Source organism: Trichoplax adhaerens, genomic scaffold, assembly GCF_000150275.1.
Source record: "Trichoplax adhaerens TRIADscaffold_1 genomic scaffold, whole genome shotgun sequence".
In the NCBI taxonomy this organism is placed as follows: Eukaryota; Metazoa; Placozoa; class Uniplacotomia; order Trichoplacea; family Trichoplacidae; genus Trichoplax; species Trichoplax adhaerens.
In genome coordinates this window covers 4,374,165-4,397,100 of record NW_002060943.1, presented here as the reverse complement: position 1 = coordinate 4,397,100, position 22,936 = coordinate 4,374,165, and the positions used below count along the sequence as shown (strand labels likewise).

Here is a 22,936-nt window from a genome sequence, read left to right as displayed (position 1 = left end):
AATGACGCATGAGAAATTATTCTAAAAATTTTAAGTTCTGGTAAAGATCATAGACCATGTTTATGTGACTCCCATTTCGAATTTTCAGTTTAAGAATTAGTATTTGATAGATTCGGGTAGGGCTAGCTAACGATACCAACGCTACTGACAAGTAAAGGTGCAAAAGGCACGATTACTGTTATAGTGAATCCATCTAATCCAAGCTTTATGAAGAATATGCTTCATAGATTCACGATATAAGAAGAGCTGAATGAATCTTATTACATTGGAAATGTCCGTGCGCTATACATCCAACCGCCGAAGTAGACATCATCACGTAAATTTTCATCCCACTGGTTGATTTCCGATAGAGCAGTTTCATTCAAATTATAATCATTTTTAATTTTATCCCCTTTTTCATTTAATGAGAGAACAGCGCTAATATCAGTCTAAAAATGAAGAGTTTTCAGATATGAGATTCATCAATTTCGATCACAAGACAACCCATAATAGTAATTTTAATGTCGCATTACATCAAGAAACTGCTAAGCTAATAATATAAAATGCAATAGACAACGTAAACACGCGTATATTAAGAAAATAGTTAATTATCACTGTAATACAAAAATGATCAAATGAATCAAAATATCGTAAGGTAAGAGTATAATCAATTAATTATAAATTTTTACTAGGCTTAATAAATAAATTCGAAATTGCGAACTAATAACCCTCTACTCCAATTAAAAAGAATATCATTTATTTATGCTACTGTAGACCAGCAAATTATTAGCCTGGTTCACTGAACTCTAAGTATGAAGAAATCTTGTAAGAACTTACGTGTGGTATTTCTGTAAACTATTACATAGTAAATGAATCACTAGCACGGTCTAACTTAAATTATTCACTACCGTAAAAGCGCCTTTACTGCAGAAATAATATTATTTTCTGTTCAATAATCGACTTAATGTTTTTATTTTGGGTTTCTGGTAGTCGCTACTCGTATTCTGAGCTAAGTGATAATGAAGTACGTTATGGGTAACTTACAAGATATTTATAGAACAGTAAGATACCGCATAAACTCTGATCACAATAACTTAGAAATACTGATATCGCCAATTCTAAAAGCAAAGTTATTATCTCTTTTCTTACCCAATATTCTTCATCCCTTGAGAAATGACTATCTCCTAATAAGAAACAATACACAAATGAAAATGTTATTTTCCTAATCTATAGAGTTAATTAAAATTTACAAGTCAATATTTCACTGTTCAACCGATCAGTCTAATTCTAGTGTTCTTCTACGCAACTAATAATTAACTTTCATTATATAATTATAGATTTAAAAAATACCAGCAATGAAAATAATTCTATCAACCTGAATAGTGTCTGTCATCATTGGAACATACGGTATAGCCAAAAGAACTTGCCAAGAGCTCTGACGACTGTGGTGGTGTTTGTACCGGTGATAATGATTCATGAGGACTTGACGCATTTGAGTCTAAATCACCTATATTGATATTATAATATACAGTATGATTACTAGCTGGTAGTAATCAGGCAATTTTGGAGATATCCACTGCTTCTTGCTAATTGTGAGAACTGTTTGTAAGCTTACACAGATACAAAGTGGTAACACTATAGCATGAAAATTTGAGCTCTGTCTTTACTTTAATTTAAATATTAGTAAATTATTGGATAGTCATCTTAATTTTACCCATTGAACATCTTCCTGACTTATCTAAATGGCAGGCCTACATTCAATTTGAAAAATATCATGTTAATAAGATATTTCAAATCCAACCACATACAAAACAGCAAATCACTAGTCAAAAGTACACTTAAACTCGTAACTTGAGCAATATTATTATGTTCTAATAATATAATCTATTCCCATTTCTCTCTATCATGATTTAATAGCTCCTATTATACTCATATGATATGTCAATAAAAATCAATCGGTGAGGATTTAACACCTATACCTAAAGAATTGATACAGGAATATTTGATTTTTGACAATCACCCTTTGATACTTTATCTACCTTTGCGTAAAATAACTCCAATGTAATTTTTAATCCTTTATACTTTACCTGATTTAGTTACATGTGATAACTAATTGAAATATTTTAGAAATTATTGCAACACTATAGACTACATATTAGAAAAAGACATTGTGTTGCCATGATGACTGATTATTAAGTTTCTAGTAAGTCTTTATATGGAGATTTTATCCTTGACTTCTTAAACCAAACTCAAATTTATAGTATTATCATCCAGAAAAAATATGAACTTCGGTTTATTAGTTCAAAATTATTATCAAATTTTGCGACTAATATGAATTAGTGCGATAATTAAGACCATCTGGCTCTCACTTGAATCTAGTTATCTAGACAAGTATTTAACTGTAATAATAGCTACATTATTAATCGATACACGCTAACATAACTTGTGCAAAATTATAGTTTATCTTAATACCCGCAACTATCCTAGGTTACACTCAATATTCACGAACCGATAGTTAAATTTTGATTGAATTGTATTGATTTTGAATATTAAGTGCTTTTTATCAGATTGAATACTTCATCAACATACAACAAAGTACTAGAAAGATAGACTAATTCGGGGGAATAGTCTATTGAACTGAATATTATGATAGCAGTAGAATACAAATATTGAATTTATTTTACCTTTCTTTCAGACTTGAATTTGCGATTTTGATTTTGACGATTCCGAGACTTCGTTATAACTGCAAAAGTAAAGCCTAATTATTACTCATATATATTTGTATATTTCAAGTTATTTGTTCCATTTTTTTCGAGATATGCTAAAATTATGTTGACAAAATACGAATTATATATAGCAGGTATATTAATTACGATAAAAATTAATCATTTTATTTCTCTCGCAATCAAAGTGATATACAAATAACTTACGCTGAGATTTCAGTTTTTCATCAACAAACTGGAATATTTTGTAACCTTTATATTTATCATCATCAGCAAATTGACTATCTGTGGCGCTCAAACACATGACGTCCGGAAGAGAATTAATAGCACAGCGGAAGTTGGTCTTCCACATACTATAATTTGACTTATATTTATCTAATTTTCTACTTTTCTTCATCCAACGTTTAAATATAGCACCGTGACAATCAGGGTCATAGCTCTTATTGGAAGCATGTACCCACTTGATAGCAAAGGTATCCTTGCTCCCGTTAACGTAATGTATTCCTTCCACAGCATTCTCTTCGAGTATTTCCTTCAACCAGTCCGTCATTACTCTTTTTCTCATTTTGAATTTTTTAGATCTAAAAGTTTGTCGCCAATAAAACATTAGAGCAGGCTGTTCCGGATTTTCTGACCAAAAACTATTATTAATTATCTTAATACACGAATCTGTACAGCTAACAGAAATAATTTCTAAACAGGCTAACTAAATAAATTAAACGATCAAAAGTGTGCAAGCTATAACATCGAAATATTAGAAAGAAGTTATAAAACTATCAAAGAAAGTGGAGTACAAATGGTGACTACTAAAATAGTGATATATGAACAGGATTTGAATTTATACCCTAATTTTACAATTTTAAAATATATATGCAAAGTGTATAAATTAGTTTATGGTCGTTACATAATTAAATCAGTGTAGCTTTTAATGCCGCAAATAAATCATAATAACTTCATCATGTTAAGTAATAGTTAACAAAGTCTTCCAAACTTATATGGTGAATTTTAATACTATAAAATCAATATCAGATGAATTCGAATTAAATCTTTCGAATATTATCGACTTACCGCAATTTTTCTTGGTTTTTATAAAAATTAAAACAGTTGCTTCGATACTAAGCTTGTGATTTCAAAGTAGGTTCTCTGAAAACCAACTCCAAGTGCGCCTATATTTATATTTTTGCTAATGTTTTTACAAATTTAATGATTCTTATAAGATAGCATAAATTTAAATTTATTACAGAGATTTAAACAGAACCCACGATAGAAGAATAAATAAACAATAGATAAAAATAGTACTTGCGGTTAAAGGCTTCTATTACTTATCGACATAGAAATAGCTTTAGTAAATTTAGAAAACTTTTGGCCAGTAATTACAAAAACCTGAATTTTACTCACCTGCACTGTATTGAAGTAAAGTAGCTTTGTTTCGATCAGATTATTTTTTCGCCAGTAAATTTAACTTAATTGGCGGATTCTATAAACAATACTGGTAAAATGCTTAAATGACGTAATAACCGCGATTTATAGATAGGTCAAAGAAGGTAATAAAAGTGGACTCTGTTTATTCACTTTACTTATAAGAATATTTTTGAATTATGTAAGTACGCCCTTTAATAATTTAATATAAAGGTTAAATCGACATCATACTAATATGTGCATATAGGATGAACATTAATAATACTAACAATATTCTTATAGAAATATAGAATAGCAATTTTGTAAGCATCAATTAGTACTCGAATGTTGTTGCAGTTTACTTCTGAACATTATAGCGAATTCCTGTACTTTGAAATTGTTCAAAAACTATCTTAGTTCTTTCTTATAATATATCGATCTGATAGACGATCCCTATTGCGATATGTAAACAAACAAAGGGGAAATGAGCTTTATCTGGGGATTTATTCGTACGATTCATAATTATAGTTGGTGAAATCTCCAGCTACACCTTCTATTGTATCTTTAGCTACTAATAGTAAACTACATAATACCTATTTCTGACAAATTGCGTCCTTACATTCATAAAATCAGGTAGAATAGATTAATCTATTTAAGGGAATCCCACAGATTCGTGATATTATCGTTGTAAATTCAAACTCTGTATAAAAACCTGATCACTATACAACTCAATAATACATTTTAAATGATGCATTACTGATATCATTAATAAAGATTATAATTCACAATTTAAGAAATAGCCATTTTGCATTCCTTGAATTATGTCAGTATCGGCTACGATAAGATTTGGTAAGTAACTATATAGAAATTTAGGTTGCTAATTACGGAAGTACAAGATGATGCTATTTTGTATTACTTCTAGTAGTATTTGAGTCACTTGTTGATATACTATTGGTACAGAAATAGTCTTGACAACTAACTGATGCTATACTGTACTTCGGAATAAGTACAACTCAACAACAATAGCTGTTTATATAGTCAATCATGCATATTTAATATCATCATTGTATAATAAATGTTTTTAATTTCTCAGTTTAAATGCTACTGCTGCATATAATATCGCATGAATTCCGTTCATAGGTTACAATAAATACAAAATACTATATGATTATGTCATACTTGAGATGCTTCAATAAATCATCCAATGGCCATAATTACACATAAAAAGCTGGATATGTAATTTATACCCCCCTATTGATTAGGATATAATCCAAGCATTGATTTTAATTAGTAGTCTAACCTAGAAACATAGACTTCAATAAAGACAAGCAATACTACCTATTCTAAATGTCATTACTACATGCAAAACGATATATTATTTACTTCTCCAAACAATATGCGAAATAGGATAGGGTGAATCCATATTCTGTGAGTAAATTTTAAACGCACAGACCGATATCCTATGCTATCTAATGCATTTTTTTACCGAAAATCATTTCCCCTGATAATCACGTGCTCTTATATGCAGATATAATCAAATTGAAAACTGAATTTAGTTCAACTATTACGAAAATATAGTACTGTAATTTGCACGAATTAGACCATCTACATATTGTATTTGCTGTAAGTATAGTACCTCGGCCTTGATCACCTTGGACGGAGTGAGGGCTATACTTGAAGTAGGAGATAGGAATTCATGTAATACGCTACTGATTTTAGTATTAAGGCAGTTGCTTATTCAATGAATCATAGTTAAGCAACAATTAAGTTATAGTGTGTCAATAAAGATTCAATATCTTCAACTACCGTGGTATTGATTACGATAATGTCTTCTGACAGATTCCAGTTCGATGATGCAATATTTACCATTTATAAAACGCTGAATCCTTAGTAAGTGCTCCAAGATCGCACCCTAAATAAACAATGTAACATATAAGTCATGAATGATATCCATCTTTCCGTAATTCCAAGATTATAAATAAAAATTGAGTTAAAATCATCGAAGAATCTTAATAAGACAGAAAAAAGAACAATTATGTTGATAAGGTGATGTGGAACTATCGACATTTTTCGTTAATAACCATATTGATGCATAATTGCATTTTTAATCCAAAAATTAAACATTTGCAAAAATTTAAGAAACGAATTCACTAGAATTTAAAGCCGCCTTCAATAAGTTTAGAAAAGCTCTTGAATTTGCCAAATATTTAAAATATTTTAAGTTTTATAAAAAGTTTTATATGACAACTATGATTACTTTTCTAACATTAGTATTGGCTGTTGGTATTTTAGAACGAAGTTTTAAGGTGACTCTATCACTATACAGTACTATACATTACAGTACTTTAATGTCATGTAATAAATCCCCTTTCTCTATATATAGGGCTTTATTACTGAGACAAATTCATTTAAAATCCCAATAGACTATCAAACCCCCTCTCTTTAGATTAGGAGATTGCTCTTAGGTCATTCCTATAGTATTCCATATAAAATCTTGTAAAATAGCGAAGAAGAAAAGATGGCCACATCATGATTTGGCAGGGTAAAACTTAATAATACTACCACTTTCAAGGTATTTCCTATAGTAAAGCAATAATAGTCTCGAACTAAAGCTATAAAGGACTCCACTTTTAGTCCTTTACTACATCTGATTATATCTAATTTCCAGTATGATGAATGATAACCCTTCCATAGACTACTGCTTTTAAATAGAGAATTGTGCTCGTTAAATTTCAACTGAACTATTCTTGTTGTCGAACTAAAGCACTCAATTAGCACTCAAGTTACATATTAGTTATTTCAATCTTCTCGATCATGATACAATCTTGTTTACTGCAACATAAAGGGACACGTTGCTAGATTTAAAACATTTTCGGAGTGAAAACATTCACATTATAGAACTTTGTATAGAAGATACTCTAAAATATTTTACTTCGATGTAGATGTTTGTTACAGTGTTAAATACTGTATTACAGTAGAAATAACTATGTTAGGATAATTCTGTTAGACTATCCTTATTTAGTTAACTTCTAATTTGGATATACTGTATTTTAATATAGCACTGACTTTTTATGACAGTGACACTTATACACATACTGAAATTATAATAGTTATAATAGGGAATGCAAATCATCTGCTTACAGTTCGAATCATTGTGATTGTAATTTACTTATGGTAGACTGTAAATTATCATGGAAATGTTCCGTGATAGGACATATCGTAATCTGACTATTCTGTATTAGTCATTACATGTCTATGTTCGTAAATACTGTTGTCTGCATTAAGGGAGCAGTAGCTAAAATTAATATCTAATTCAGTAAATGATTCTAATGTTAATTGTATTAACTATGACTCATGAACTATTGAGGAATAGTATATAAATGCAGTATATCGTGAAATAAAGAAGAATTGTCCAACTTAGTGTTTAACGTAAAATACGAGGCGTTTAAGTCTTTGTGTAGTCTGCTAGTAGAGCAAAAGTGTTTGTGATAGTGCAGATATCGTTCCTTGATACGTGGTTCAAGGAATTGACTTATTGATCGTATATTGCGTTATCTTGTTGCAAAGCTGTTTTGTGACAATGTTATAATGGAGCATTATGGTTATGCAGAACTTCTTTACAGAGCCAAAGTAAATACTAAGATTATTAGTAGGTACCCCTAAGTATGAGTTTTCTCCTGTTATACACTATATTAGTAATTGCAGTTTCTACCCTAATATTATATCTATTACGGTAGAATCTAATTTCAATCACCCTTAGCTATGCCAACAAATCAGATAGTCGATTATTGTAGCATAGGTCACTTTAATCATGTGAATTGCTCTCCGATAGCATAATACACTCTAGAATATGGTAAACAGATTGCCATTCTAGGCTGTTATTAGAATAAAGATGCCTTGTAACGGTTTCGAAAAGTAATTAGATTAAATTAATCTATTCTAAACCAAGTATTAAACATAAATTAAAATTTCATGAAACAGCCAGCTCAAGATTAAGACTACAATAAATTCTGATAAGATAAATTCCAAAAAACTTCAAATATTCACAGTATGCGCTCTTCCCCTTAGTTAATATATAATATTTAGATATTATTAATAGAAAGCTAACGTTCTATTATTAAACATTTAAATCTGTATAAATACTAGTGCGGACGAGGAGGAACTTGCATTGGGAATATATGACAATCTCAAGACTATCGTATTTTACATAAGTTCCCGCAGGATTATTTTATAAACAACGGCCATCAGCAAGCAGTCTTTTCAAGTATATTTATCTTTAAATTCATTCTTTGAACAAAAGTATTCCCAGATGCTAAAGATTAATATCGTGTCGATATTCCAGGTAATTTAGGACCTTTTTCGGGGCTATCTCCTTAAAAATATGGAAATAAAATAATGGCTCAAAACTAATCCAGATTACCAAATAAGCAAAATCTCAAAAAGGTAGCAAGCTTATAAAGTTTCAGATGCTAGATTGAAAATTACTATAAACTTATATTAATAAGTTATAGCCCTCTGTAAGTAAGACCCTCCGTAGAAAATATAAAGGAAATGGCATAAGAGACCGAGAAATATAGCCCTTTTCAATACTACCAGCTCAACTAATACTGTACTAAGCAACTCACGTACATCGCATTACGACTCCGCAAGAAATTGCCCAATTTAATAAATTGCGGTCTCAATCAAGTAGAGTAAGTTTGAGAACAGTTGAAGATACTATTAGTTACGTCATTTGATGCACCAATATCAATTAAGCTATAATATCAGAATATGGTATTTCATCATATTTTTATGTAAGTACAAAACTAATTTCGTACATTATAAACTTTGCCCTAATACGTTAATTATAGAAAACTGTTTAATAAACTCGAGAATCATCACTTACGTATGGAGGACTAATAGAAAACAGTTTTGTTGTCGTAAAATATTATTATTAGACTAGTTAGTTTATCGTCAGCCTTATATTCTAAAGTATTAAATCATGATAGGCTGAATACGAGTATAATGCTACGATGAGAAAATAATGCAAAGGCGACTAGCAGTAGTAAAAATTTATTTGAATATGTATTATGTCCATGATCATTTTAGGATTTTAGTTTGTATCTACTTTGAGTTACTAGATTAGTAGTCAAAGTGAGCCAGCAATCAATACAACGTTAGGAAGTGTTTTGTGTTTTTTTCAGGTTAAGTTACATGTCGACATTCGGTTAATTGTTTTACAAGTAACTTATCATACATATAACTTAAGCCTGTGTACAGATTTTGCCTCGCTGAGTATTTAAATATTATTCATCGACCCTCAGTGATTATAGTCTGCCATGTTCTTGCTCCAATCAAATACCGGATTACATGAATGCGCAATGACATCTTTGGCTTTAATTTTAAGTAGCAATATCATGCTTAATATTATCAATTCTGTACAGTACTTATTCGTAATCCAGTCGCTTTTTCGGGTTAAAATTTTAAAATTATGAAGAATTATACGTCATACTCCCAGATCTATCTTGGTGTAAGCATTAAATAAGCATTTCCATATTCCTTTTCCATTACAGAAACGGATTACTAGAATAAGAACATTTAGGTTCAATTTCACGTTATAAATTTATCAATAAGTAGTAGCCTAGCATTTTATTATCGTATACTGCCTACTATAATTATCTTTCGACGTAATAACTAGAAACATATCTGGAATTTAATTATCCACAGTATCATATCGGATAAATTCGGGTTCATCAGTTTTCTAAATCGACTATATCACAAAACTGAGGAGATTTAACATTACTCAATTCTTCCATCATCACTTTTGATATTCCTTTAAAGAAGTTCGTCCACGCTTGTATTATAGAATTATCGCATTCGTTTTTTAAAACTTCCTTTAGTGTACGTTCAACAACCGGAGGAAAAACCTTTCATAGCGAAGAAAAGGTAGCGTTACTTTCCTATTTTTTACTGCATTTTCATACACATCAAAAGATTAGAATAGGAAAATAAAAGCATAAATGTCCGAAAATTTATGATTATTTCAGGTTGAGTTCTTACTAAAGATAAGGTTAATGCGAACTGTAGTAATGTAATCACAATTCTCACGTATATGAGTGCTATGGTTATAAGATTAGTTTGCTACCTTGATATTTAACTGTTTCCCATTTTGAGCGAATTAACAAGATACATTTTAACTCGACGAAGCAGAAATCGAAATTATCTTTAGGATCTAATTTTTAACAAATCTAGCCTGTAACTTTGCCTATTTTTAAAATGATAAGTCTATGTTTACTAGTGCATGTGCTTATAAAATTGCTTTTTTGGTAGAAAGAGAATTGTTCTAGTTATTGACATTGTATTCTACAATACGCAGTATCATTAGTACCAGTTATTGCTATTGCTAGGCTTGGATACATAATTTGTAAATCAAGAGTTTGTCATTTAACTCATCAATTGTAATCATACACGATCTTATTTTTTTTTTCATTCATTTAGAATTGCACAGTTGCATCAGTCTACGGTTTAGAAAATATATTTTACGAAACATTCCTAGTACAACTACGTAAAGTATCAAACAGAGTACAACGCTACTCATTTCAGAGTGCTACGGTTCATCTGGCGTCCTTCCTATAGTAGCTGAGATAAGTATTGTACAATATCATGAGATATGTAAAGGATGTAGGAGAGAACTTTATGAAACAGCCCTATCAAGTTTTATGTAAGCTCCAAGATTAGAAATAATTGTCCTGCAAGAGTATTATCGATGTTCTAGTAATAGTTACGATAATTAAAGATATAGTATCCTATTTCACTATTTCAAACATCCAATCAAATATGGTATATTGAATTTCGGCAATGTCGCGTAATGTTTCCTATAAAATTAACTATATATATGTTATGCATCAGAGCGAAACTAGTTTTCTCGCGCTTGAATTCGAATACATAGGTAGGTGCTATACATTTTATCATAGCAAGAAAAGCACGGATAACATCGCTCTCTATACATTTTAAAGTGCGTAAAATAATCATTAGAAGAGCATTCGTTTCAAACATGAAAATTGTGAGATGTAATATCCACAGTTAGTCAAATTGCTGCATTAAATCAAACAGAAAACATCGATCAGGTAATGGATTTTACTAGCATTTAATCTTTATAGAGAAGGTATCAACTTCTAATATGCTAAATTTAAATTACTAAACTGCGCTTAGCAAGAACTATGTATTAAAAAGTAAGTACTGGCGTAGACTAATTCCTAAGTTAAGGTCGTAGAGGTAAATTTTACCTCAGTGGTTAAAGTAGTATAGTGATCAAACATCCATTTGATCGCTTAATTTTATTATATTTTAGCTAACTGCTGTATAGACGTAAAGGTTGTAAGAAACAGGTATTTTAGAGATATACGCGTATATCTTAATATTTTTGGTTTTATAATAACATAAATATCGCTTAGAATCTTTATATATCATTTAAATGCAACTATACTAGCATGCTTAATATGTCTAAAATATGTAATGAATTACTAATCTGCATAATACTTTAAAATTATCATCAGCACTTACTTCAAAATGATCTGGAATCAGATTTAGATGTTTATGACTGACAGCTAAGACACTCATCAGTTTTTGACATTCTCGAACATCAAAATGACATTCGACAAATAGCTGAATATAAGCCATAAATCTATTTACATGAGTTTTAAAATGAGGAGTACACTTGAGATCTTCAATGGATTCATCAGCATCGAAAATAGTAAAGAATTGTCGTGTTGCCGGATACAATTTGAATAAGCTATTAGCCCAATGCAATCAATATGTTGCGTTCCGGATATGAAAGAAAAGAAAAGAATTTATTTTTATATTGCTTGTTATTCGTATAGAACTAAAATTAAGACCTATTATAATTGAACACTAATACGTTACGTAACATTGTCTTTTGGGATTCTAGATATTATACTCTAATAAGCGTGAAATAATCTAACAAAACACAGGAATGCAAATCTTTACTTAATTGGCTTTCTTTATAACACCGATACAATGATGCCTTATTAGTCAATATACGGAGGACTGATACAATACTAAAATTTCCACTTAATTAAGTAACCACTATACCATACAGTATTTGTATGAAATCTTGTAATTTAAGCATATAGTAATAATACAGCCTATTTATCAGCTCTAGGTAAAGCTGTTATCCTATAGGAATCGAAAATCCGAAATCGACTTCCCCAATGGTTTATTATGGTATGAAATGGGATTCTAAAAACATAGTCAAATTTAAAGTTGTTGTTGCATGCCTGGTAAAATTAACGTTTTGGGATTTTTATATGGTATAATATCAGGCGTCTTATATAAACCATACATTAGTATTGTTATTAATGTGGCCATAGTAATGATAAATTAATAGAACTGATGATATTTGCAATGCTAATGACAATAATGATCCGTCATTCGCATTTTTATTACCGCTATCACCGTAGGGTTAGCATTATATATCAATGCAATTATTTAGACTCTTATTCTTGCTTCTAATATTTATAGTATAAATTCACAGCTTAATTAAATAATAAAACTAAGTTTCAAATACTGAAGGATAAATAGCAATGAAATTAGGAAGATGTAATTCTTTCTTTTGCATAGTTAAATTTTCAGTTTATTTTTAGATATTTATATATATACATCTACTGCCACTTATCTCCAGGAATTATGTATGTAAAATGTTCTTTAAAAAATCCATTGGTTCTATTTGTGCTGCATCCGCTGATATAAACTTTAAATAAATTTAATTGAGTGATGCCTCTTAATCTTATTAACAAAAATATCGGCTACAACTAACTAGCCCCACCAGTACTTGTTAGTGGCATTGCTTATATGAATAGCATTATGTGGTGATTTTAACTAATTCCTGTGACTTTTCGTAATGAAAGTATCATAGTAATATGAATTACGTACTGTTTTGCAACATATAAGAGATTTTACTCTATTTTAATTGCTTAAATTTAGAATTGGCGGATTGCGAACCCTTATGCAGTATTTAAAAATCTATTCATTATGCGCTATTGCCTCCTGAAAAATTGGTTAATATCTATTGTTAAACATATCTGTGTAATATGAACATATAGTATCTTGATAAACGTTAGCTAAATCAAATATCGAATGAATTATTTCAATTGGTAGTTTATAAATCTTTCTGAAACCATTTCAATTCCATAAAATTTCCATATAGCAGTAATAATAATATATAATATTCCATGACTGTTACCCTTGGTTGACTAATTTCAATCGTATTGTGGTAGCGAATAAAATGTTTGCGACGAAGATATTGACAATTAAAGAAATACGAATAAGTTATTATGGTGTAAGTATTACATTTGTTAAAATTTTTTAAAATCGTACCAATTAAATCTTACTAGACTAAATCGATATTATAGATTAAAATTTAACGCCACAATCCTATTTGAATTTAAAGTAAATACATTATTTTAATATAAGAAATAATTATATACCCGCATACTTTGCTACTGTAGGCTATATCATTATTTTAAACTTATTTAATATTCCGAAAAATAGATGTTGTAGTAATTTACTTGTTATCTTTGATCAACATGAAGGAAATACAATTATTTCAAGAATAACTGTAAGAATAAATCAATATTAATGATACCGTACATTAAAGTATCGTCACGCATCCGATTTCATGTTAAATAAGATCCTATAGCAAGACTTATAATGTACTGCAGTTGTGGTTAAAAGAATCTATCACCTGATTATTGCTACTAGATTGTCAATTTAAACTGAAATTGCGTGATAACATCTAAAGAGAATGATGGATTCATCGTAAGTAGTAAAACCTTAGACACGATATGATTGAGGTTTTTTGCGTTATTATATGTTTTAAATTAATCAGTAATTCCTCTCTGTTGAAAAATCAAAGACAAAAAAACAATTATAAGCGTATAGCAGGTGGTATATGATGAATTCAATTGTGATAATTATAATTAAATATAATTAAACTATAATGAATCATGTTACTTAAGTCTATTCAATTAAGGAATGAATGTACATTAATATATGGCATAACATTTTTTAAAACCGTGGTGGTTTATAGTTGCTAACTGTAACTTTAAAAGATTAAAAGAGTGTCAAATTCTACGATATTAAGATCATGTACTATGAAGGCTATTTTTAACATGATTATAATTTAAATTGATGATATCGCGTAACTGTTCTAAAAATGATTCATATCGGTTAGGATATTCCGTGATAACTAATTTATTCACAGATATTCCTGCCGTGCTTTTTCATGCTATGAATGTAAGTCAGTATTGTTGTAGTTAAAAGTTTCGTTCAATATAGATATTGGTTATTAATGTACTTTGAAGCTAATAGAAGCGCAATGGCATTAACAATTTATCATCAGTACTGTTATTATTTACTGTTTTGCTATTACATAGCTGGCAGTCTAGAGAATATAGCGAACCAATTTTGATCACTTTACTATTTAAGCAATTCAATAATCAACATTGCTAGGTGATGTCATTATACACGGTTATAAATAAACGTTCAAAGATTAAATAAATGAAAACTACCAATATAGCCTGAAGTAATGGTATTCATCAAAGAACGAAGGTAAAGGAGCATAATTTAATAAACAAATTTATTCTTTCAATTCTTAAATAAACTAGAGCTGATATTGTTAAAACTAATATCCTGCTGCAGATAATGATTCAATTACAAGTAACACGATTTTTATGAATAAGGGTTTCAATAAAAGCACTACAGCCTACTGTCTCGAAACAAATTTTTGAACGTAGTTAATTTGTTATCGAGAGACTAAATGAGGCTATATGAAATCATTTTACTGAACGTTCTAGTTATTCTATACACTATCGGCAATAATACAGGTATGTGAACATTGGACACACGTCAGAAATTAGTCATAGTCATACGAAGAATTCCATTTTAACGAAATGCAATCTGTCATGGTAGTAACTTACTTTCATTACCATGGTAAGCAAATTACGATACAATATAAAAAAATGGACCAAAAACTTTTAAATGCGGATTGTAAATCGCTTAATTAATGTAATAAACTCCTTATTTTTAAGCACCGATTATGATTAAACGAATAACTAGCTATTAGCATTCTTGCGTAGGTGCCAAAATAACAAATCTATCAGTTTCAACTAGAACTGAAGCGATTACCGAATTGAAAGAATCAGGAAACTACTCAAATGACATGATTGAGAAAGAAAACGATATAGAAAAAAATATTAAATTCCTTTGTTTCAATAAGAAACAAACCCGCTTACGAACTCTTACCTACTCCTAGTTATAAGTTGATACATATGCTTAGAAAAAGATATGCTCTTAATCAGTCAATCAGAAAGCAGCAGTAGTTTTATTTGTTAGTTGCAGACTCTAGAAGCTAGGTTAAGCACGCAATACGCGAAGGAAAAGGCTCTAATACTAAATTAAAAGGACTACTTTAACTACCCACTATTATTCGAATTTAAGGTTAGAAAAATTTCTCCAACCTAGAAGGATTCTATTTCTTAAGTAGAATATTCTTAAACAGCAAGATGAAAATAGTAGAAGCAATTACTAAAGGAAATATTAATGAATTAATTAACATGCATAGTTAACGGTACTAGCTTACTCCTTGAACAATAACGACAACCACACCAGCCTTAAACAATAACCGTGAATCGTAGCAGCTTTAAAAACGAAATAATATTTCAAGTAATAACTAAACTATTTTCGAGTTTTTCAAATCCTAAACGGCAAGAAGCAACATTATCGACTATTCTAAAAATTATTTTGTACTCAATGAATATTTGTTCACTTTTTCTCGATGTTAGTTATAACAACAAGACTAACTGAATAAATGCAGTAAATATGAGTGAAGGCAATTATATTATAACTAAGGATAATGTACAGAAAGAAATTTAAATTGCAAGAATAGACGAGCAAGGTATTATCGTCTTGGAAGAAAACGTTGGTCAACAGTAACTAAGGAAGAAAAATATGCAAGAACTAATACAAAATACTTCAAATTTTATCACATACTATATCACATGGTCTATTCCTTAAATTTATAAAGATTATAGATAATTACATCATCTCTGACAGTTTGAATTACATGATGTTATCGTTTGATCCCAAAATAAAAATGTGCCAATCCCACTGCCGTATAACGGAATGAACTCGATAGTAATAATATGAGTAAGGTTATTGATACTAGAAAAATCGTAAAAGCTAACTTAAATGCTAAATATAAAATCTGTTGATCACGAGAGTGTAAGTAAGTTAAAAAGAATCATCTTGCTAAGAATGATCAACCTGATTTAACCAATGTCACTAATAAGATTATATGAATTTAGCCTCTAATCGTAAACTATCTTCTCTAACACAGAACCTTTTGAAGCTTCATCATTCAAGTTAAAGTAAATTTAAAACAAGTGACAATAATGTAACAAAACTAAACAGGAAACTCGGAAAAATAAAACTAGTAACCCCAAGGGATATTATAATTACATTTTGCAACATTCAAGTAACTCTTTTATACCAATTTATTAAATGTCTTCAAAATTAAAAATTGATTGTATTGTAATTTTTAACCTGCTTATTGCTATCATTAAAGTTAGAAAACCTTGAAGGAATACAATCTGATACGCTGCGATCGTGGCAATTATAAAATTTGCTCGTAAAAGCAATGTAACAGACAACACAATGCACGAGTAAATTAAATATTAATAGATCCCGAGTCACTTAAGTCTCAACATGCTTTTCTAATGCCAATTGTGATTAAAGTCAATTCCATGCTTTTAATTTATAGCAAGATCTTATAGTAGAGTTATTAGACTTCATGTCTTATTACTTGGAAGCTCGCCTTGATTATGAGTTACACTACGCCAAAATTGACGTAGGATGAAATAAAATCTAGACCTAGTTATGCTATATTTCAAGATTTTGACATAAGCAGATTTGAAACGACTTGAATAAATTATGTTGTAACTTACAAAAATACAAGATCTGTAAGATTGGATCATACTAGCCTTACAAACATGGCTTCGCCGCATTCACTTTGTTTTCGACACATTTGCTGCCAAGTCTTAACCACAACGGACCGATCATGACGGTCGATTATAAAAGCTTTACTCGTTATTGAAGGTAAAATTCTGCCTTGACTAACTTTATTCCAATTATATTGGCGACAAGATAAACGGATACCCATTTTGAAAGATAGTAAGGAAAAGCAAGATCGAAAGTATCCTGAAAATAAGTCCATGAATTTATTTTTTAATGACTATTAGTCAAGTAGTAGATATAGGTAGAAGTCCTAGAAAGTGCACATGACGTTGTCTATGTACTTAAAAGCCAAAGGTTAAAAATTCGCATCAAAAACCTATTTTGAAATGTAAATGTACAGTCAATATCAGGTATTTTCCCCATTTTACTTACTTCTAGACTAGCCAATATTTTTGATTAATCTTGCTATTTTGACCGATGAAATAACAAAAATAAGATAAATCATTCCCACTAATATCAAAATTGATACTATTGATGATAAAAATGAGCAAGCGAGCCAGTCTAGTCCAATATTACCAGTAGACTTAAGCTTGTGCCATCGCTTTAGAGACGATAGGCGAGTCCATTCGGAGAAATATCAAGATACAGACAAAATTCTTCTATAAATATGACCCAAAACAATTGTATTCGTGTACGTAGTTACCAGTTTCTGTGGCATTAGGTGAGTTATTATTGTCATCACGGTCAAGGTTAGAAGTTATTATGTAAATAAGAAAATACTTGAGTACCCTTACAGTGCTATATCATCTTTTTTTCAATTATAATAGAAAAATAGGCATTGACGTGAAATAATACATCCTTCAGGAATAATGCGATCCATATATTTCAATAGAATTAAAATTAACTTGTTCTTTTAACAGTTATCAATATTTAATGATAAATGTGAAGTTGATTAAGTTCATAACGGAATCACATGTAAACCCCTTTCGTCGCCTTGTAGCCTAGCTAAATACGATGAAGAGTGAGACTGTACTACCGGAGAGAGATTGATCAAATTCGTCCTATTTCAGAAATCTATTTGAAATGAATTAAAATCTCTTCTATAGTGTCAGGAAATGTTTTATTTTACAGGAACAAACACTTTCAATTTCTACTGCAATGTATAACGTAAATCGTTAAATATGATATAACTTATGCAACGCGGAGCAATAGCAATGAATAAATGGGACGCGTATCTGTGCTATACGAGTATGTTATTCCGGAAATAGGTCAGCTTACAAAAAATTAGGAAATTGCTGTTAAAGTCGATAGCGTTTGCTTTCCTATAACTGAGATAATTATATCCTTCTAACTCATCAATGAAAGAGCGGCGCTCGATTTATCTTCGGATTAAATGCGACACCATTACTTTTATGGATCATAAATTAAGTCCTAAATAGTCGTAGCTTCAAGATGTCAAGTAATAGTAAATTTTCCCTTAGTTGCAATCGAATCATGTCGTATGCCTTGATTTATCTGAATAGAAGCCATTAGTAGAAATTTCTGACTAATACTTTCGTGGACAATATGGCGTACTTACGAACAACGGATAGTTATTCTATACAAAAGATGCAGAGATATACCTATTGAAATCCATATTCAAAAACAAATTTTCAAAGCCATAAAATGATTTTATTTAGTGAATTTAAGAAAAGAAATAAAATTATGTCTTAATCACAGCAATGATACTGTTAAAAATAGAAGCCAAAGAAGAACTTATAGATATACGTATTGAAACAATTGTAGAATTTTCGTATCTTGACTTTACAAAACTAGGAAAGAAGTAATAAACGAATAATAATGCAATTAGAGCCCTACGCCTTACATACCGTACTCCTCTTGGCTGCCCTCGGTCTATGTGAAGAATATTAAAAAACTGCATATGACATTACTTCAGCTGTCTATAAGATTCAATATGGCAGATACCGTAAAGAACACTAATAAGCTATCGTACTAAGAAGCTACTTCATAGCTAATAATTCGATTACTTGGGCAGGTAGTAATCTTAATTACAGGATTTCAAAGAAAGCGTTAGTTTGGGGCGTGCATGCCTTAGGATCTTAGCAACTACCTGTCACAATTTCACTTCTGCGACAAGGTAACGCACAGTAAAAGTCTATAAGTAGCTACTGACTTAAACGCCCTTTTACTTAACGTTAAACACACACAGCAAAAGACTGTAAAGATGAAACTTTTATTAGCAAGAATACATCTACAACTTTTTTTACCAGCCTCTCAACTCAAATGTTCCCTTTTATTTAGGAACCGTCTAATTTGTAAACAACAACAGTATTATTATTATACCTTACTAGGAGAATCATCTCGAACTAAGATGCTCCTTACATAGCTTTTCTATCAGTAAATATTTTGAATCTCTTACTCATACTTAATCTTAATCTAAGCTCGTAGGTTGTCTAATTCAACTATCATCAACTAGAACTTGAATCATCCTACTGCTATCTATCACACAATAACAATCAATATCAAATATGTAATGAACTATTACAAACAACATCCACGTTAAGGTATTACTTATCTTACCTAGCACTACAAATATGGATATTCTCCATACTAGCTACTACTGTACTTATTAAACTATCCTAATGACAAGGCAACACCGTAACACTACCGTATATAAGGAATCTGATCTATATCCAGATTCCCACTGCTTATGCAAGCCAATGCATTAGCAATAAATACCATCATCTGATTACAATAGTTAGCATGTCTACCATATCTGATGTTGCAAGACCTACTCTTCCTTCGCGGCAAATATTTCGCCTACTTTATGGAGTAAATAGGAAGAAATTTTATCTGTAACACAATCGTTACTGCTACTGCCACTAAACCTTTGCAAATAAGCCACCATATACAAATAAGATGGCTGATGGTAACTCTCATTGATGATTGTAGTGTTTACTTCTAAATACGGTATAGTCTTTTTTAGTAAAAGTCAATTTCCACTAGATTGTAGCATAACTCTAAATATGTATAATTTATATTTAACAAAATACTCTGTGGAAATCGCTTTGAAATCTAGCTGAATTATATCGTAGCCCTGTCTTAACATAGAAGTAACATATTCTTATTAGTCATTTATGATTTCCTCCTGCTGTGCTTCATACATTATAAAAGCTATCTTCTTTCACCTATCTCGTTAGTTAGTTCTGCTAGTTACACGGTAAGCTTGCACGCTTTACCTATGCTACATTACTATAGCTATTCGACTAGTCACGTCGTTATACACACTGTAATCTCACACGGTTTTTCCCTTTGCACTAATTCCAATAAACTCTATTCCTCTACTAAATTAACTCTGGTAATTTACTGCGATCATGACGAATCCACAATCTTCCGAAACATCACACTGATAATAACCAAAGAATGAAACTGAGATTAGTGCTCTGAAATACCCTCTAGCCAATAGCTTTGAAAATATTCAAATAAAGTGTAAGAAACAGTAGCATAAGATATATTTTTAGTACTTAGTTTAATCATTTAAATAAGCAATTCGGTAAAATATTTTAATATTAACAGGAGATATCATTGAATCTCTGCTGTTAAAATTTTAGCCCATGAATAAAGGTTGAGTGCTAAATATCGCACTAAATCAAACAGATCATGTTGCATGCAATATTTTAGTCATGATACTTTTCCCAAGTTTCATAGTTTTATTAGATTGGGCTATTTAATTTAGTACTGTAAGAACAACGTCGGTATTTCTGTTATTGTAAATAAAATCGGTAATCTACTTTGTAGTTGTCACAAAACAGCTTTGCAACAAGATAACGTAATATACGATCAATAAGTCAATTCCTTGAACCACTTATCAAGGAACGATATCTGCTCTATCAGAAACACTTTTGCTCTACTAGCAGACTACATAAAGACTTAAACGCCTCGTATTTTACGTTAAACACTAAGTTTGAGAATTCACTTTATTTCACGATATGCTGCATTTATATACTATTCCTCAATAGTTCATGAGTCATAGTTAATACAATTAACATTAGAATCATTTACTGAATTAGATATTAATTTTAGCTACTGCTCCCTTAATGCAGATAACAGTATTTAAGAACATAGACATGTAATGACTAATACAGAATAGTCAGATTACGATATGTCCTATCACGGAACATTTCCATGGTAATTTACGATCTACCATAAGTAAATTACAATCGCAATGATTGGAACTGTAAGTAGATGATTTGCATTCCCAATTATAACTATTAATTTCAGTATGTGTATAAGTGTCACTGTCATAAAAAAATCAGTGCTATATTAAAACACAGTATATCCAAATTAGAAATTAACTAAATAAGGATAGGCTAACAGAATTATCCTAACATAGATATTTCTACTCTAATACAGTACATAACACTGTCACAGTAGTACAACTATTAGACCTGCTGCCTATAAACCGCAGGTCCTATGGTCGCTGCATACATATAGACATTCATTGGTAGAGGATTTAATTTAATAAAATAAAAGTGAAATGAAACAAGAAATCTAATTTTTTTTATTGCTTAGTTAGTTATTACACCTATTACTGATAGATACTGGCTGGGAGAAGAGCTGATTTATGCGGTAAAATGAAATGTAATAAGAAATGAAAGTCTCAGCATATTATTCTTCGAGATACTTTATTATATAATTGCTCGGCATTTTCATTATAGTAAGAAAGTCGAACTAGACAATATTAAATAATTCTAATCAAAAAAATCTTGATATTAATGTTGTGGTCATGAACTAACGTTCTAAAGTAGTTGACAACCGCCCTCAATTATACTTTATGCCCGTCATTTTCATTGACATTACTGCACTTTCCCGTAATATCAAAATTTTCGGACGACGTCATTGTAATTAAATAAATGAAAGTTTTATTGTGGCGTATATGCAAGAGAATTTAAAATTATGGATGTGAAATTATAATGTATTTGCAGAGTGGAATAAGAAAGCAGGATTGAATGATAATAATAACTGTTAACCAATTTCATTGTGCTAACCTCATGATTGCTTTGTTACTTATTGGATAGGAGTTTTCACATCGAGAGCCTGTTTATCTCTAACCCTAATCTTATTTTAGTTTCATCTACTTACTCCTTTATTTGGCATTCTAACAATAACTATTTCAATCAGTTACGTCATTATGGAAAATTTTCACTTCAAATCAGGAAATAAAATGTCAAGTTGATTAATACTAACAAGTATAACTCTACAACAGACAAAAAACATCGTTGACAGAAAATGAGAATTCACCTACTACTTTAATTCTTTCAATAAATAGACAGGTGTATTTCCTGAACTCAAAAAATCCATTTGAAACTATTGGCTAGCACTTTAGTTCTTTCAAAGAACTGAAAGATTAATCCTCTAAATCTATAATAAACGTTCGTTATCCGGATGTGTTCCATTATATAATAGATATCCATTATTAAGGTTGGAAGACATACGATAAAATGCCATACCTGCAGCCTACGTGACCTTTAGATATTCATTCGATGGCACAAAACCGGGTTAATTTGATAGATATTGACTCTGTTTTTGCTTCTATCAGTAATAAAATTTCTTGTACTAAACTGTCCTTGTTACAGAAGTATTTTTAATATTGAGCGGATATTTACTCATCCTATAATTTAAATCCATGCTTCGGAATATTGCAAATAAATTCTTTTATCTTCTTGATATGTTTCAATTTATCTACAAATGTAGAGCAGTAAAATATTCCACGATAACTGAAAAATTCTTCGATTACTTTACCGTGCATCCATAATATGTCATAC

The 22,936-nt window shown here is 30.3% G+C and overlaps 1 protein-coding gene across 1 annotated transcript; it reads right to left on the bottom strand.

Moving 5' to 3' along the window:
• Positions 1-260: 260 nt before the first annotated feature.
• TRIADDRAFT_51740 (uncharacterized protein) lies at positions 261-3,267 on the bottom strand (the record flags this gene model as incomplete). Its single annotated transcript, XM_002107796.1, has 7 exons — positions 261-428; positions 1,129-1,206; positions 1,386-1,486; positions 1,694-1,730; positions 2,019-2,066; positions 2,664-2,722; positions 2,910-3,267. 7 exons carry the CDS (start codon positions 3,265-3,267, stop codon positions 261-263), a joined length of 849 nt encoding a protein of 282 aa, XP_002107832.1.
• Positions 3,268-22,936: the final 19,669 nt, after the last annotated feature.